At 39.4% G+C, this 17,070-nt stretch overlaps 1 protein-coding gene across 3 annotated transcripts in view; it reads left to right on the top strand.

Annotated features, from left to right (window-relative positions):
• The window catches only part of dnhd1 (dynein heavy chain domain 1), a 29,844-nt gene extending 12,961 nt beyond the window's left edge, over positions 1-16,883 (top strand). For 2 of the 3 annotated variants that reach the window (XM_023958864.2, XM_078950243.1), the window contains exons 22-47: positions 56-164; positions 272-431; positions 1,042-1,324; positions 1,408-2,818; positions 3,445-3,544; positions 5,573-5,687; positions 5,775-5,961; positions 6,515-6,617; positions 6,791-6,919; positions 7,118-7,309; positions 7,682-8,101; positions 8,176-8,599; positions 9,397-9,495; positions 9,588-9,764; positions 9,940-10,118; positions 10,724-11,734; positions 11,812-11,986; positions 12,089-12,163; positions 12,612-12,837; positions 12,993-13,084; positions 13,156-13,302; positions 14,440-15,047; positions 15,143-15,544; positions 15,842-15,923; positions 16,017-16,076; positions 16,235-16,883. In XM_023958864.2, coding sequence (XP_023814632.2) covers positions 56-164; positions 272-431; positions 1,042-1,324; positions 1,408-2,818; positions 3,445-3,544; positions 5,573-5,687; positions 5,775-5,961; positions 6,515-6,617; positions 6,791-6,919; positions 7,118-7,309; positions 7,682-8,101; positions 8,176-8,599; positions 9,397-9,495; positions 9,588-9,764; positions 9,940-10,118; positions 10,724-11,734; positions 11,812-11,986; positions 12,089-12,163; positions 12,612-12,837; positions 12,993-13,084; positions 13,156-13,302; positions 14,440-15,047; positions 15,143-15,544; positions 15,842-15,923; positions 16,017-16,054 — 6,944 coding nt within the window. In that variant the 3' untranslated portion in view covers positions 16,055-16,076; positions 16,235-16,883. Of the gene's footprint in view, positions 1-55; positions 165-271; positions 432-1,041; positions 1,325-1,407; positions 2,819-3,444; positions 3,545-5,572; positions 5,688-5,774; positions 5,962-6,514; positions 6,618-6,790; positions 6,920-7,117; positions 7,310-7,681; positions 8,102-8,175; positions 8,600-9,396; positions 9,496-9,587; positions 9,765-9,939; positions 10,119-10,723; positions 11,735-11,811; positions 11,987-12,088; positions 12,164-12,611; positions 12,838-12,992; positions 13,085-13,155; positions 13,303-14,439; positions 15,048-15,142; positions 15,545-15,841; positions 15,924-16,016; positions 16,077-16,234 lie in introns of those variants that run through there. The other variant, XR_013657436.1, reaches the window with a different exon arrangement.
• The last annotated feature ends 187 nt before the right edge of the window (positions 16,884-17,070 follow it).

Here is a 17,070-nt window from a genome sequence, read left to right as displayed (position 1 = left end):
AGCCCCTTATTAAAGTTTCTCTTTAATAAAACGGTATGCCTTTCTTTCATACTAGATGGAATCACCGCAGCCGACACTGATGGACTTGGTAAAAAAGAGCTGCTCACTAGAAACATTTTCCTAGTGGCTTATATTTGGGGATTTGCTGGACATCTGCATCCAAGGTAAAAAAAAAAAAAGTATTTTTAGAGAGTATTTTGTTTGTGCAAATGGTCGAATGTCACATATTTTTACTTAAACGTAACTTTTTTTTTTCTTTTCTCCTTTTTAGCCACTGGCCACAGTTTGACTTGTCAGTTCGTCAGTTGCTGTCTACTTGTAGTTATAAAATTGTTGTTCCCGATGAAATCAGCGTATTCGATAACTTCTTTAACTTTGAATGTGAGATGTGCCAAAAGAAAACACAACCAACAACTTCCATCATTCCAAAGGTTTGTTTGATTCTTTTTGGTGTAAGTTCTTTAAATATACCATATTTCTGGACTATAAGTCACTCCGGAGTCCGGAGAAAAACGCCTGAAAAACGGCCCTTTCAGCGGTACTTCTGTCTCTCTGTAACCCAGTTTGATGACAGCAGTCAGAGGACTGAAAACATTTAAACACAAATAATAATGTCTCAGTAAAAAAAAAAAAAGATCATAAAGTTCAAAAGAACGATCAGATTCTCCTTCATGTTTGCTTTGGACAATGCTTCTCCTTCTGTGTTGCTGTCAGTATCAAATATTGACACACACCCCTACAGTGCCCTCTTGCCCTTGTTTGCAGGAAACAACTGCAAGCAACCGATTGTTAGTTGAAAAATAATGAATATATGAGCCTATATTTATTTAGTTTTTATTTTTCTAACTTGTTCTGTCCAACAACTGAGGGAACAGATGAGAGCTGAATTTTGTTGGATAGGTTTTACTATTACAAAATTTTGTTATTTCTCTAATTACAATCTTATCTTTAAAATCACATCATTTTCTTACTATTTCATTTTTTTTCAGTATGTTATTTATACAACCTTTAATTTTAAGTGGTCTGATTGCTTTCACACAGTATGGCAAATACAGGCACCTGCTGAACCTCATGCTCAAGGCAAACCAACCGGTTCTGCTTGTTGGAGATCCGGGTTCTGGAAAATCCAATCTCTGCAAATCTGTGTTAGGTCTTGATAAACCTTATATCAGCATACCAGGAAGTCCACTGCTGAGCTCCAGAGATCTGCGGCTGATACTAAACAACATCTGCAGCAGAAAACAATGTAAATATGTTCAGGAAACCACTGCAAAAAAGCCAAGCCTTCTTCTTTTTGTGGATGATTTGCACGAAGCCCCTCGTGGTAAGAAATTGAGTTACCGGTAATTGGAATGCATTTTATTTGAGTGTTTTTCAGATCTTTATTATTATAGTTACTCTTTACAGATGTATGTGGGAAAATGTCAGCGGCTCTGGAGACCATACGCCAAAGTCTTTCAAAGGGAGAGTTCCTGACTTCCGACACCTTCCTTCAAAAATCACTGAGCCCCGGAGCTGTCAACTATTTGGCGACATGTTGTTTTTGTGCTCCGGCTGACCCCAGCAGCAGCGTTGTGTCCTTGCGACTGTCCCGGCTCTTGTCTATCTTTGTGCTCCCTACCCTATCAGAAGATGCAATTTTGTCGATGCATTCCCCGTGGCTGAAAGGGTGGCTCAAAGAAATACCCCTAAAGTACAGTCCAGAGGACTTGTCTCAATGCATCATTATGGCCACAAAACATCTGTTTGTTACTTTATGTGACCAGTTCCAGTCCACTGCACAAAGGCCTCAGTTTATGTTTTCTCAAAGTGATCTTCAGAAGGTGTTCTTGGGGATGTGTCTGTGGAAGTGGGACATCTCAAAAACAACTCCACAAAAACATGTACTAACAGGCTGTTCTCCAGGATCAGTTCTTCATGTAGTTCATCTCTGGATGCACGAGTGCATGCGCACTTTTAGTGACAGACTCTGTTCAGACGATGACAGAGACCTTTTTCTGTCACTTTTAGTTGGAACAGCAGCAACACATTATGGAAGTATACTAGTTGATGATTACCAACCTGGTAAATTAGATAACTCACCCGCCCGTGCATCAACCGTGGATCCAGCACTCACCTGTCCAAATGTCAAACTAGCTGAGCGGACAGGATCTTCCTCTCCATCTGAAAGCATTTTTCCAACTGATATTAAAAGTCCCCCTGCTTTAACTGAGATTATTCAGCATTTCAAAGTCACTGTGCCCCAGCTTACGTATTGCCCTCGGCCTTTTGATGCGGTGAAATTTACAAATCTGCAGTGCAGTTATGAAGAGACGTGTTCTTACTATGAGCAAGACGTTAATGATGTCCTGGAAGAGCTGAATATGCTCACGGACAGACGAGGTGCCAATGTCTTCAATGACACAAGCAGGTACATTGTTCTCAGACAGGGAGTGAGTCAGCTGCTCCACATTCTGAGGGCTTTGCTCATACCGTGGGGTCACGGTGTGCTGATGAGCTCTGTCAGAGGAACGGGCCGTAAAACCACGGTGCGTTTAGCAGCTTATCTTACTGGCTGCCAGTTGATGGAGGTACATTCTGGGAATGAAAAGGAACTGGACGAAATCCTGAAAAAAGCCCGGGATAAAATAAGAACAGACATGGTGAAAGTCATTATACTAGTCCATGAGGAAGTGAGCTCAAGTGTCAGAGAAAAACTACTGATGGCAATGGCTCAGAGAACTTACCCGGTGCATCACACAGAAGATGAACTGAAGAGCCTTGTTTCCAGAGTGACACAGTCAAGAAGAGACTGCATGGACAGCTGGATCAGTGATAGGTCAGAGGAACACCCTTAACCTAGTTTGAATAATATTTTTTTGGTTTTACCAAAATGGACCAATTACAATTAGTTAGATTAAGAAAGACATTCATAAATTTGGGTTCAATAGCAGCTTACCTGTGTTTAGTGAGGCTTTGATCATTACTCTGTTGTGTAATTGTCACATTATGAATAACAACTACATCAAAACTATTTGAAATGAATGCACACATCCTCCTTACTACCACAAAAGAAATGTGGCAGTGACCATGCAGGTCAAAATTATTTTAAATACACAAAAACTAAAATTCCCAGAGCCCCACCCCTTCACATTTTGTATCAGTAAAAAGCCTCTAATGTCCTCTGTAGACACCAAAAAGAGTTAATTCAAAAGTTCCAGTGGTTGGGAGATATTTAGGCTTAGAAATGTTCTCTACAGAGAACAGATTTGCATTGCTGGTAGACAGGAAGATATTTAAAGAAATTTATATTTCTTTTCATTTCATAAAAAAACACTTTACGAAATGCAGTATGTTTAATGATGTCTCTGACTATCTGAAACTACAAAAACCTGTATATTAGCAGAAAACAGAGACTTTTTGTAATACAAAGTAACAAATGATTGTTTCTCTTCTTTCCAAAAGATGCATGGGCCAAATCTACAGAAATATTCACACCTTTCTGTTGATGCCGTTTGTCCAGCCGAACTGCTGTAAAAAACCTGCCAATTATGAAACTCAAAGAGTGAGTAATGTCACTGAATACTGTGAGGCAAGTTAGTATTTGATCACCCAGTGATTTTGCAAGTTCTCCCACAATCTTGGAGAGGTCTGACATTTTCATCTTCAGTGCATGTCCTCTGTGAGAGACATAATCTAAAAAAATCTAGAAATCAAATTTTATTATTTTTATATCATTTGTTTTTGTGGTAATGCTGGTTATAAGTACTTGAACACATGGGAAAATCAATGTTAATATTTCCCTCAGTTCTTCACTAGGTTTTCACAAACTACAGGAGTGGTTTTGGCCCACTCCTCTATACAGATCTTCTCTAGATCAGTCAACTCTCTTAGAAAACTGAGTTTGACCTCCTTCCAAAGATTTTCTATTGGGTCGAGGTCCGGAGACCGGCTAGGCTGCAGCAGAACCTTGATGTGCTTCTTACGGAGCCACTCCTTGGTTATCCTTGCTGTGTGCTTTGGGTCATTGTCATGTTGGAGGACCAAGCCATGACCCATGATACTACCACCCCATGCTTCACAGTAGGGATGATACTCTTCTTCTTCCTCCAAACAGGGCAACAGAGAATTAAGCCTAAAAGGTTTTATTTTGGTCTCATCTGACCACATGGCTTTCTCCCATGACTCCTCTACATCATCCAAAAGGTCATTGGCAGACTTTAGACGGGCCTGGACATGTGCTGGTTTAAGCAGGGGAACCTCCCGTGCCATGCATGATTTTAAACCATGAGTGTATTACCCACAGTTACCTTGGAAACGGCAGTCCCAGCTCTTTGCAGGTCATTGACTCACTAGCTCCTCCCATGTAGTTCTGGGCTGAGTCCTTATCTTTCTTAGGATCATTAAGACCCAGCAGTAGCACACAAATAAATTATTTAAAAATCACACAATGTGGTTTCCAGATTTTTTTACATCATGTCTCTCACAGTGGACATGCACCTAAGATGAAAATGCTTGCAAAATCAAAGGGTGGTCAAATACTTATTTGCCTCACTGTATATAACCTATGTCTAACAAGCAATCAAACAGTGATGTAACTTTAGCTTAAAGAAAAATCTTTGGGCTAGGTAATTCCATAAAAAAGTTGCCTTTAGACCCACTCAGATGAAAATTGTGTTATTGGTATTTTTACATGTTCTTTACATTTTTCTATATGCATTCTGTATGCATTTTTCTAATAATGAACTACAAATATAGAGAAAATAAAGCTCAAAATTGCTTTTTTTAAAAGTATTTCTTTATTAAGATCATTTTGAAACAGGAGCGGATGGAAAAATGCAGTTTGAAAAAAATAAAATATTGTGAATAGGCCACAAGCTCCCTGCTGCGCTCCATTCCAATGCATCCAATTACAGACAAGTTGCAGTAAGAGAGATTGCAAACAAAGAGCTCTCAGCAACAGTGAGGGGAAAGAGGTTGCTCCACGCCAACAGTCCCGCTCTGCAGAAACTATGTCCTAGAAATCGACACAGGTTTCTTGATTATGACTAAAAATTGCATAATCATAAAAGACCATTGGGAAGTTTTTGGAAAATACCATTAGTTATGTCTATCTCCATCCCTGTCATTTTATCATCATCTGCTGCCTGTTAATGCAAAACTAATCTTTTCTGTTTTAAAAGTAATGTTCAAGGATCTGAAGTTTATTACATCTTCATCCTGTTCTTACCTTGTTGTAGTTTCCAACATGCCTCTTTTGTGTCAAAACAGATGCTTGAAGGCTTTATGCTCACCGAGCAAATTTTTGTTTATTCGTCTACCTCCTTCTGCAGTCGCCTTCCATGTTGCTAAATCTTGCTGGAGGCTTTTTGCATTTTCCTCTCTACTGTTGCCTTTTCATAGTTCAAACTAAAAATCTGTCAATAGAATCTGCTGGTCACTTGTAGACCATTCGTATACAGTTAAGACAGTCTAAAAAACAAAAAACTGAAACTTTATCAATAAACATAGTTGATTTGATTTGTTCAGGGTAATACCATGTGTTATATTTAGTTAACTCCTCTAACATGTTTTTGTTGTTTTTACACTTGAGGCACAATTAACCAAGGCTCTGAAGCTCAGCTGCTGTGTCGAGGTGTTCCAAATGTTGTCCAATCATTCCCTGATAGAGATCGCCATTCAGTGCCTAAAAGGTCATCCTTTTAAAAGTAGGTCACCACATACTATTAACAACACATACTCTATACAAAACTGAGAAAACATGAGAGTGCTTTTTCTCTTTTCTTTCTCTGAAGTTGCAGTAGGAGACTCTGCGGAGAGCCTGTCTTTGGCCATGGCTGGAATCCATCAGTCTGCTTGTCAGTATGCTTCTGTCCTTCTTGGAGTTCAAGCTTTTAGCACTCAAACTTTTGTGGAGTTTATTACCCGCTTTGACTGCCTTTACAACAAATTACTGAAGCAATGGAAGAGCAAAAACAACAGGTAGATTGCTTTGAACTAGAGGTGTATTGAACTTTCTACTGATTGTTATTTTCTTGTCCTGAAAAGCTGGCATCAACTTAATGAAATGCACGTTTGTATTATTTTGATCTTTTTTTCTACTTACTACTTTTTGTCTACTTAAGTCGAAGTTTCATATATTTTATCATTTGTATTTTTAAAATAACAGTTAACTATCTTAAATTATGTTTTGTTCTATTTTTTTTTAATGTTGAAGGATCTTTGTTTGTGACTGTTGATTTTAAGCTGAGTAAAATAAAAATAACGGTTTTTCCTATTTTTAATTCACTTTAATATCCTAAAAGCCACACAGAATATGTTCTAAGACAGTCTAAAGTTTAGACTGTGTTTTAGATTCTAAACCATGAGCAGCATCTGCTGCAATTAGTCAACCATTTGACAGTGTTGAAAAAGAAGAGTTTACGATTTATGCTACAGCTAAGTGTTAATATAAAGGCAGCAGCTTATTTCTCATGTCAAATAGGCCGATTTAGATCTGGAAATGGAATAACAAATGCTGAGTTTTGTTTTTTAGACTCTTCAGCTCTGTGGTTCATCTGAATGTTCTGAACAACATCATCGTACAGGCCAGAGAGAACGTAGTAAAATTGCAGGAGGAAGTTGCTACAAAACAGCAGGTATTATGTAAGGGATAATGGTGTGTATTATTAATACTGTTTGTACAGACCAGCTGTTTTGAACAATGTTGGAACCATTTGCAAATGTATATCAAATTTTACTTTGAAATAGTTGGATAAATAGCTGGTTTAGACATGTATGTGAATTTATATACCTTTTTTTTTAACTTCAGCATCAAAAAGAGCTCCTCGGAGCGCTGGAAGATCAGAAGAATCTGCTTGAACTAGCTGTGCAGAAATGTGAAACAGAAGAGAACCAACTAGAACGGCTAAAGGAGCAGCTTAACCAAGCTGTGCAGCAGGTATTTCTCTTGCATTTGCATAAATATTTTAACCAACTTTTATTGTACCAAGAATTTTTAAAGAGAGAGCAATTTCACCAAAACTTTGTTTCAAAATGTACAAAGGTCTTTGTATCTGTTTTCTATCTTCCTGTAAAAAAATTTTTGGCTAATGTGACAAACAGTTAATCCAATGTTCTCATTGATCTTTTCATCCAGGCAAAATCTCTGTTCCTGTTACGTCTCAGAATTCTTGAAAGTTTAGATCCACATGACCTGGAGGAGGTGCACCACTACAGAGATCCACCTGAAGGGGTGGTGCGAGTCATCAATTCCATTTGTCTTCTGTTTAACCTTCCGCCCGGCTGGGAAAGCGCTAAACATCTTCTCGGACAACCCAACTTTATGGAGGTGTGGAATAGAAAAAAAAGAACAAAATTATAACAACTACATGTTTTTTGGCAGCACATGAAAAATTGTTATGTGTAAAGTTAGGATTGTTTTGCTGTGGAGTCAGGATTTATTAAAGACCCACTCGGGTTGTTGTACCCACAAGTCAGAGGCATATTTTTAATGAACGCCTGGCATCCTGTCGAAACTATATCCCAGAAAAACAACAGTTTTTTTTTTATTTTGTCCTAAAACTGCATAGTTATGATTAAAATACCACTGGAAACGGTTTGAAAAAAGATAAAAGATGATCAGATTCGTTCTTTAAGAAAGGATCAAACACGCTTTGCTTGTTAGCGACTGCTCTCTTACTAATTGTGCTTTCTTCTTCAGGAGCTGGAGTTTTTTGACTGCTGCACTGTGACAACTGAACAGCTCCAGCAGCTTGAGGAGATAATTCAAAGCCCCCATTTTGAGCCAGAGTCTGTTAGGGAGGTCAGCAAGGCCTGCGAGTCCCTGTGTCGATGGGTTCTGCTTGTTTATGAGTACTGCTGCAAACGTCACCAGCTGTTGCTTCAGCAACAGATGGAGGTGCTTGTTAGAGAGGCTGAAAGTCAGGTGTGCTTGGCCAAGCAACAAAAGAAGGAGGACTACCAATGTTTGGAGGACCTTCAGCTGAAGATTCAAGCTGTCCAATGTGAGCTGGACCGTCATCTAGCTGATCTGCACAAAGCTGAGAGTCATGAAAAAGACATTTCCATCTATGACGGAAAGTTTGAAAAGCAGTTCAGAGAATGGAGTTCTGATTGTGAGGTAACAAAACTGTAAGATATTTGACTAAGGGATCATTTTTTGTGTGATCTCAGTTTTCTCTTTCTTCCCTTTAGAAAGCAGATTTACGTCAGAAAAACCTTCCTGGTGACGCCCTCATTCTTGCTGCGGTCATCTCATATTCAGGCCCATTTGGACCCGATATTCGCACAGAGCTGCTTAACAAATGGAGGGATTTGTGTCTGACTGGAGACATCAACATAAACCCCAAAGATGTCCGAGCCGCCTTATTTACACGTGAAGATGCTGATCTCATTTCTCCCCCTCCTGGTTTTCCCATCTGTGTGACTGAGAGACTGCAGCTGCCCATTGGTGAAGCTGTGGGGTTGAATGAGTGGCAGCTTGAAAACACTCTGTCTGCCAGACTGCTGGTGAAGCTTTTGCTGTGGGGACACAAAGAAAGCTGTGGTCAGCGCTGCCCTCTATTGGCAGATACTCATCAACATTTGCAGATGATCTCTCATGGTCGGCTCTCTTCAGGTATGTTCTTAGATTAACGCTCCTGTAAAGTGAAACACAGCTAAAAAGGTTTTGATTTGACCAGAAATCGCATGAGCAGATGAGCATTACAATTATCATTAAAATATATCAAATGCTCATATGAAGAAAACTTGTTTCTTAGGTAGAATAAACCTCCCACCTCAGACATCCTAGTTTAGTTTGATATGCCATACAAAAGTTTGACATCCCTTGGCATTCTGAAGTATCTTGTTAGCCCTATAAACCAATTCGTATCATATTTGAGACAGGCATTTCTGAGAACCACCTGTCTCATTAGCATGATCAAAACTTTCCCTAAAAGCCTATTGTATAGAACTCAGTCCAAAAAGGTTTAGCTAATTTGACAAAACATGATGAGAATAGCTCATCTATTGTTTTTTTTTTTTTCCAAATGACTACTTGCTTTAATTGAATACAAAACTTGTTTAGAATTAATAATTTTTAATACAGCTACACAGTTGTAAAAATATGTGGATGAAATTTGAGACAGTGGGTAAATAAGGTGCTTTTTTTCCCGAACACTTATGTCAATATTTAAACCATAACTAACTATTTAAACTAAACTATAAACTAACATTGTTGTGAGCAAAAACTTATACAAAATCCCCAAACGTATCGTAATTGATGCTATCTACATCTCATAAATGATATTGCATCTTTTTTTTTTGAGGATTTCATCAGAGTTCAAAAAATAATTCCCAAAAACTGAATTTTCAATCGTTCTATCAATTCTTTAAAGTGGTGGGCTTTACAGTTAATATTAATAATCTCTGCAGACGAAAATATAACCCTGGAAAAGGAGGCGGGCCTTGATTTAGTTGTTTGTGCAGATGACCCAGAGCTGCTAGAAAAGCTAGACTGTGCAGCTGAAAAAGGTAAATTAGAAAAAAAGTTTATAAAGAAAAAGTGTTGTTTTTTGAATTATGTTTCATAGACTCACTGGAACTTTTTTTTAAAAAACTTTTAGGATTGAAGGTCCTGGTTACTCATGCAGAAAGAGCAAATCCCAGTCCTGAGTTTCTGAAAAAACTAATGCGTCCTGCTGGATGTTGGTTTCAAGGATCACAGCAGCTTGCTCAGCCACAGCCCTCAAAGTTTCACATAATTCTCAGCACTCATCTGCCCACAACGCTGCTGAGGAGTGGTAAGCAGTGCCAGCACATCTGTCCAGTCTGACATTTTTGAATAAATGCAAAAACATAACCATACTGGACACATTCTACAGGAAAGAAAAATGGATGTAAAAATCGCTCATTGCTGACATGTTTAAAAATAACAAGCCAAAAGGTTTTTTCAACCTTTTGTTATCTTGCCTACAGGGATCCATGCATCCATCTTGGCTGAAGTACATGTGGTCGACCTCTCTCTCAGTTCCAAGGAGATCCAGGAGTTAATGCTGACGCGGCTGCTGCCGCCAGAAGATGGAGAGCTGCTGATTCAACACTTGCGACTCAAGAATTACAATCAGCTGCTGCGTGGAAAAATGGCTGCAGAAAAGGTGGCAGAGAAGAACACTTTTTGCTCAGAATGTTTATGTTGGTGCATTATGCCCCTTGAGGTTCTTAAAATGCATCTTTAGTTTTGGTGAGGAAAACTTTTTTATGAGACGGAGTTTAATCAAGCAAACCTTTTTTTAATCACTAAACCTTTTCAGATGGAAAATTGTTAATTGAAATATATCGGTAGTGAATCCAAGACCAGTTATAGGTATGGGCAAGGCGGGCAATGCCCCCTTAAATGCCTAACCATATGTGATGGTCCACAAAAATGTACCATTACCTAAAGAAATAAAAAATACACACACAAAAACTCCCCAAAAATGTAAACAAAAAACACAAAAATATAATAAAAGTTAAAATAAAAAAACAAGCATGGACAGGCAGACAAATCAACAGACAAAAAAAAAGATGAATGCAGCCTCAAGGTGTCACAAACCAGTGTCCTGCTTGTGCCAGTCCCAAGCGTGGTAGATGGGTTAGGGTTAGAGATAAACTAGATCTCGGCCTGAGTGAAACCATTTAAAAAAAAAAGGTCTAAATCAAAGGTAATACATTGCACCGCTTTATTCTGAAATCCTGACGTACTGATGTACTGTTGTTCTAGGATGCTGTGATGGATCACATCCTGCAGTCGGGTCCACTGCTGCAGAAAGACTCAGACCTCCTTCCTCGCATGGCGGCTTTTGAAGAAGAAATGAGGAAAATTCAGCTAGAGATCGAGCGTGTCAGTGAAGAGCTGGAGGGTCACGAGTGTCTGCTGGCTGCTCCTCGTCGTTTGATGGAACTGCCCGTTGGCCTTTATCAGGCCCTGCAGGCCGTGTCCTGCCTTTCTCCCACCTATTACTTTTCCCTGCAGGGCTTCATCAAAGTGATGCAGGAGGCCCTCTGTGAAATAGACAAACCTTCCCTTTTGTGTATATCTGGAAAAGCAGCAAACAGTGCAATACCTGAGATTCTGAACACAATGGTACTCCAGCTACTTGTACATTACAGACCTTGCCTTTTCCAGAGCCACGCTGCTGTCTTTAAGCTGCTTGCACTTTTGGCTCTGCTGAATCACAACAACTTTTGCTCTGAGGCAGAGAGATTGGCCTTCATCAGAGGTTTGGAAGACTTGGAACAGCCTGTAACTGAGAATAGGCTATCAGATGTTTCTGCCATCACACTGCCCAGCTGGATACCCCCTCATATCTATTCACAGCTTCTCCTCCTGGAACAGATCCCCTCTTTTAGTGGGTTGATTGCCTCTCTCTGCACCTCACCCATGCAGTGGAAGGAGTACCTGAGTTTGCCCTCCTCTACTGTAGTAGGGACTGTTCCTTGTCGCTCCCACTCCCATCTTTCCTTGCTTCAGCGGGTCCTACTCTGGAAAACCATCGTCCCAAACTGCTTGGAGGGACTAGCAGGTACTTTAGAGGAATGTCTGCTCTGCCTCCCTGATAGGGCAGAACTGACTGAGCCACCCCACGCTGGAAACCCAGAAGTTCTTGCAAGATATTTGGTCAACCATGAGGGACCAGTCATTCTTTCACTTCCCAATCCTAAAGGACAAACGACCATTCAGCCTCTTTCTTTGATAAGTCAGCTGTCCCGGGTGGTTGTAGGAAAAAATAAGGTGATCCTAAAGGATTTTACATCTACTTTTTGTGACTTCCCCCAAATGCATTTGAGTTAATATCTTCTCTCTTTTAGGTTCAGTTAACAGTTATCTATTGTGGGACAATCCCTGAAGAAGACGCTGTTCTATCGCTGCTGGACACGGCCGTAAATGAAGGCCATTGGATTATCTTCTACAGCTGTCATCTTGTGGATCGCTGGGATGATAAATTGGTCGCGGCCTTGAGCCAGCTGATGTCCTCTTCAGAAGGTCTGTGGTCCATCAAGAGTCACATTTGACATAATTGTTGTCATAAACAAGACATTTTAAAACCCATTTGTACTCACCTGCTTGCATCCTCTGTCTGTACAGAAAGAAAATGTCTGACTCATCCCTGCTTTAAGTTATGGTTTGTAACTCATGAGACAGCTTCATGCTCTATTCCAGGTAACTTTTAAATTCATTCATACTTTCAACTCTCATCTGGTTGTATTTTCCATTAATTTACTTAATTTTTGTTGTTTTTTAAAATAAATTTACTTTGATCCATTTTCTTTTCTAAATTAAAACCATAAATTAAGGTTTTGCTCATTTGCTGCAAAAACGGGCCCCTTAGAAACAAGTCATAAATTCTTACCCCGTTGGCAGATTTTCTTTAAATAAGAAAAAAAATCTTCAAATAGGATAAGAAAAATAGTCTTACCAAGAGCTCCCATCTTCAGGAGAAAAATTCTTGTAGACATTTTTTCTCAAAATAATATTATTTTGCTGTTGAAAATCTCTTCATTGGATTGTTTTTCTTGCAAGACAGAAAAAAAGACAAAAAATAAGTCTTTTTATTTTCCTTAGATTTCGTTTTTGTAGTGCGACCCTTTTGTTTCTGCCTTTTCTGCAGCTGTGGTGCGAATGCGGGCCTTGCTACTGGCATGTGACTCTCCTTGGGATCTGAAGGAAGAGCTGAGCTGTTCTATGCATCACTTATTGTCATTCTGTCAGACACAGTCCAGCTCAGATGTCAGTGCAGAAAACATGGAGCTGTTTATCCGCTGTGCCATCTTCCACTCTGTCTTGCTTCAAAGACAAAGCTGTAAATACTTGGGTTTTGGAAGAACATGTCCCTGGTGAGAAATTTACTAGAAAAGATGTAATTTTTCTCCTCCAAGATTATTTTGAGTTTTTTTGTTATGTGTTTACGCAGCAAGAAATCATCACAGTTGTCACGTTTTCTTATTAAATACATTTTTCTTATTTTTGTGCATTTTTTTTTGTTTAAAAGGAATCAGGAGGATCTTCTTGCTTTAGTGGATGCAACCATTTCCATTGCCTGTCTCTGCCATGACAAGATCAAAGTCTTGCAGCATTTAGCAAGTAAGGCTATGAAGATCAGTGCAGCTCTGTACTTGTTTAAGGTCTAAGCATTACCTGTGTGTTCCTCTCAGTCAGTTTGGTGCATGGTGGCCATGTGGTGGAATCTGCAGATCTGGACGCCGTGGAGTGCGTTGCCAGATCTTGCTTTGGTGCAGAGTCACTGTCAGGAAATGGTCCACATATCCTTTGGGATATTATCAGCACTCATGGGCACTTTGGTAAGAAGAGGATATCTTTTTTGATGAACTGTGTGATATAAAAAAGAGCTATCTAACTTTAAAAAAAAAATACAGATACATAAAGAGAGAACAAGCAGAAAAGGTATTAGAAGACGTACGAGAAGAGTTAAACCTTAAGTCAAAATAGCACATTGCACTGACTTAACACTGTTTTATAATCTTAACACTGTTAAGAGTTACGCTTGAAGTTATTAGTTGTTAGGCTCTGAGCATAGCAATCCCTTTTTATGCAAATGTGTGTCCAATGGTCTAAAATTCAGTATTTAGACAGGTAACTTCTTAATTTCTCAATCTTTTTCAAAAACTTGAAATTTAAGTATACAGTTTATGTCAAGAAGTTACATAGTAACAAATGGGCCAAGAAAATAAACAAAAGATTGAAACGGGGTTCATATCCTCCATAAACGGTACTTTCTTTTTATATCAGTTTAAGACCCCACTCCAATCATCTTTTGATCTATTTTCAAAGCATTACCAGTGGTTTTTCAATTATTATTATGCCATTTTTAGCTAATATCAAGACTTTCTGAATTCATTTCTTGAGCAATCCTTTTCTTTATTAATACATTTCTTTTGTGTAAGTTGCTTTCTAAATTCTACATTAGAATCCAGAGGGCCTCAGCCTCTCTGTCAGACATTTACATAAACACTGCAACACTTTGAGACACCTAATAAACATTTTCCATGGTATTAATTGATGTCACAGAGATGACATTAAAATATATAAAAAGCTTTTTGTCTGAAACATTCATGTTTTACCAAAACCTCTCAAAAATGAGAAGCAGTTGTATTTAATAGGATGCTTGTCTACAATTAAGAACTTTAGAACAAAAAAAATCAGATCAATGCAGGTAAAGCCAAAACAAAAGAATTTGTCTTACATAAAAATCAGACTTATGCTCCAGATTTTGGTTCCATTACATAAAAAGGAAAAAAAGATAAACAGAGATTTATAAAGTTATACAATTTGTCTAAAAACAGACGTAATTCTGGGGAGCTGAAAAAAGTCTTTTCTTTATGTTACGTCTCTCCATTTAATTTAGGCGATTCATATAGAGTAAATTCATCCAAACTCTTCTCTGTGTATTTCTACAAGTGTCTCCTTCTGTTTCTTAGATTTGTCCGGAGTGCTGAAGATCATGGATCAATATTTTGGAAGTTTCACAAACGGCGACCCAGACATGCTGGGTTTCAGTGCTGATGCGGCCTCAGAGATAACAAAGATGAATAGCTGTAATCTGAACACACTGCTGCAGGCCTCCCAGAATCCTCCAGGGTTGCTTAGAAGTTGCATCACCAGGAATCGGCATGCTAAAATGCCTGACTACAGGCTTACAAGAGACCGACTGCAAGCTCTGAGGAATTACCTGACACAAAAGAAAGAACTAAACATGGACGGTGTTTCTTGCAGTCCTATTAGGGATTTTCTGCAGACGGAATGGAACAGCCTCTTTGACTGGGTGTCAGCCCTCATCTCACAGCTCCAGGGGCCTGTTCTACAAAAGATGTCCTCTTATTGTCTCCTCCAGCTGACAGATTTGGCTTGCTTGGAAAAGAAGGCAGCGTTGCTCAGCTCTTATCTCTGGCAGGAAAGTACCACAGATCCACCTGGTGCTTACCGACTATCTGCCTTTAAAAATCCCCGCGGCTTCTTAGTAGCACTGATGAGGGAGGCTGCTCCAGTAAATCACAAATGTATCAGTGAAATGGCCCTGCATTTTAAGGTACGAGGGGAAAGATAACACTAAAATGTTCTTTTTAAATGCAAACGTTTACTTGAAACAGGAAGAGTTTTCTCTAACTTTGAATCTCCTTTCAGGTTTTTTCTCATGGAGGGATTCCGCCCACGCTTCCTCCAGACACTGTGTATTTGTGTGGCCTTGAGATCAGAGGAGCATCATGGGATACGCAGCAAGAAGCGCTGCGGGACACTCTCTCCCATCAGCCATCTTTGATGCCACTCATTGGTGTGCAGGCTCGAGTCAGAATCTCCGACCCAGCTCCAGATCACCTGTCCTGTAGCGCTTCATATTTGTTGGATCCAGGCAATGTTAGAGCTGCAGGTCCGCCAGCACAGCTGCCTGTCTACCTCTGCCCTCTCCATCCACAGCAGAAGAGGCAGAGTGGAAACAGGGGGCTGAATGATGCTGAGATGATCACAAAAGTTCCCCTTCACACCGAGTTCAATCCTGTTTTGTGTAGTTTGAGAACAGTGAGGCTAGTAAGTACTCTGTGAGCTTCAGTGATGGATCTGATCGCTTTTCAGATGTAGTGATGAAACCCAGATTCATGAATTCATGTCAAATAAATTTTGTATTGAAAGCATTTTGTCTCTGTTTTACTTTCCAAGTTTTTATTGTTGTTTAAAATGACCAATTTAGCTACATTTCAGCACCTAAAAAAACATGAAACACGTACAAATGACATTGAAAACTTCAACCCAGACATCTCTAAGTATTTCCTTATTATTGTACCCATGATGCATTTCTTTTAAAAAGCTCTTTTTGTCTTCCTGTAGGTAACATGGACCGGCATCATTATGAAACCTTTGAGAAATTTGGCAACAGCACTTCCCTGCTGCATCTGGACAATGGGAGGGCGTGAGTGTTGGAGCCGTCTTGGTGGATTTTTTACTACTGTTGCCCTAAAGTAACAGCATTTGTAAGGAACTCTGTATCGTTTTATCACTGCAGATTTGGGCGTCACTCCAAAGATGAGCCTTCAATCTTAGTCCCACTGCAACAGTGTTGCAGGTTCGTATTCACATTTTCAACATCTTTCTTCATTTTATAATGATCTTCAGTTGTCATATAAAAAGGTGATTGAGGACAAATTAGCCAGAATCGATTCAAAGCTGAAGAAAAAGTTAAAAGCGTCATGTAAGCTGCTTCTATGTGATTTTTTTCTCTAGAATCCGTCGCTCTACTTGGCTTCGTCTCCGTCTCCTGTCTTTGCCTCAGTATCACATCAGCGACGTCATGAGGGCCTCGCTGTCCACCGATCCTCTTCACAAGGTGGCTCCTCTGTTGACTGAGCCTCATCTCGCTGCCCTCAGTCGCCGTTTGAAAACTGTGCTGGACACTGTAAGTCTCTGCCAGAAGCAGCAGAAAGAAACCGGCAGAGAAAGTGTCTTCTATGATGACCTGGACAGTCTTGAAAAATAGCTCCTTTTTTGCTGGCTCCTAAGATTTGTGTTTATACATAACTTTCCTTTTGAGGTCAAATGTAGTGAAGAGAAAACACTTTACAGGGACAGCTTCTGTATGGAGTCGCAGATATTACAATATTTACACCAAACAAATGAATAAAAAGACAAAAGAGACCGCCACTCTGTTTAACTCCTCAGTACAGTCCATTAAAGCTGTTCATCAGCTTTATCCTTTGTTGAGTTTGCTATAGCAATAACAGCATTTCACCTTAAAACATCCATAAAAATATCTTAGCTATGTTCTTTGGTAGTTAGTTATTTAGAAGTTTATTCAGGTTCCAATTGTTCTTTTACTTTACCATAATTGCAATTAAAATAAATAAATAAAATCTATTCTTTAACTCTGACAAAAGGTGTTTTTTTCCTCCCAACCGAGCATTTCAGGTGCAAACAGAGAGGCTGGCTTCACATTAAGTGAGGTCCACCTACTGGAGTGAATCTGAACGTCACAGATGCTTTGAAAGCTGCTCGTGCACCTTTTTTTTTTCTTTCTAGGTCTCCGTTCAATAATTAACGTTGTCGTTTCGGTGCCACCTATT

Source organism: Oryzias latipes, chromosome 1, assembly GCF_053564925.1.
Source record: "Oryzias latipes strain Hd-rR chromosome 1, Olatipes_Hd-rR_3.1".
Classification (NCBI taxonomy): Eukaryota; Metazoa; Chordata; class Actinopteri; order Beloniformes; family Adrianichthyidae; genus Oryzias; species Oryzias latipes.
Note: the sequence above shows the minus strand (reverse complement) of the source record. Positions and strands in the feature narration are given on the sequence as shown.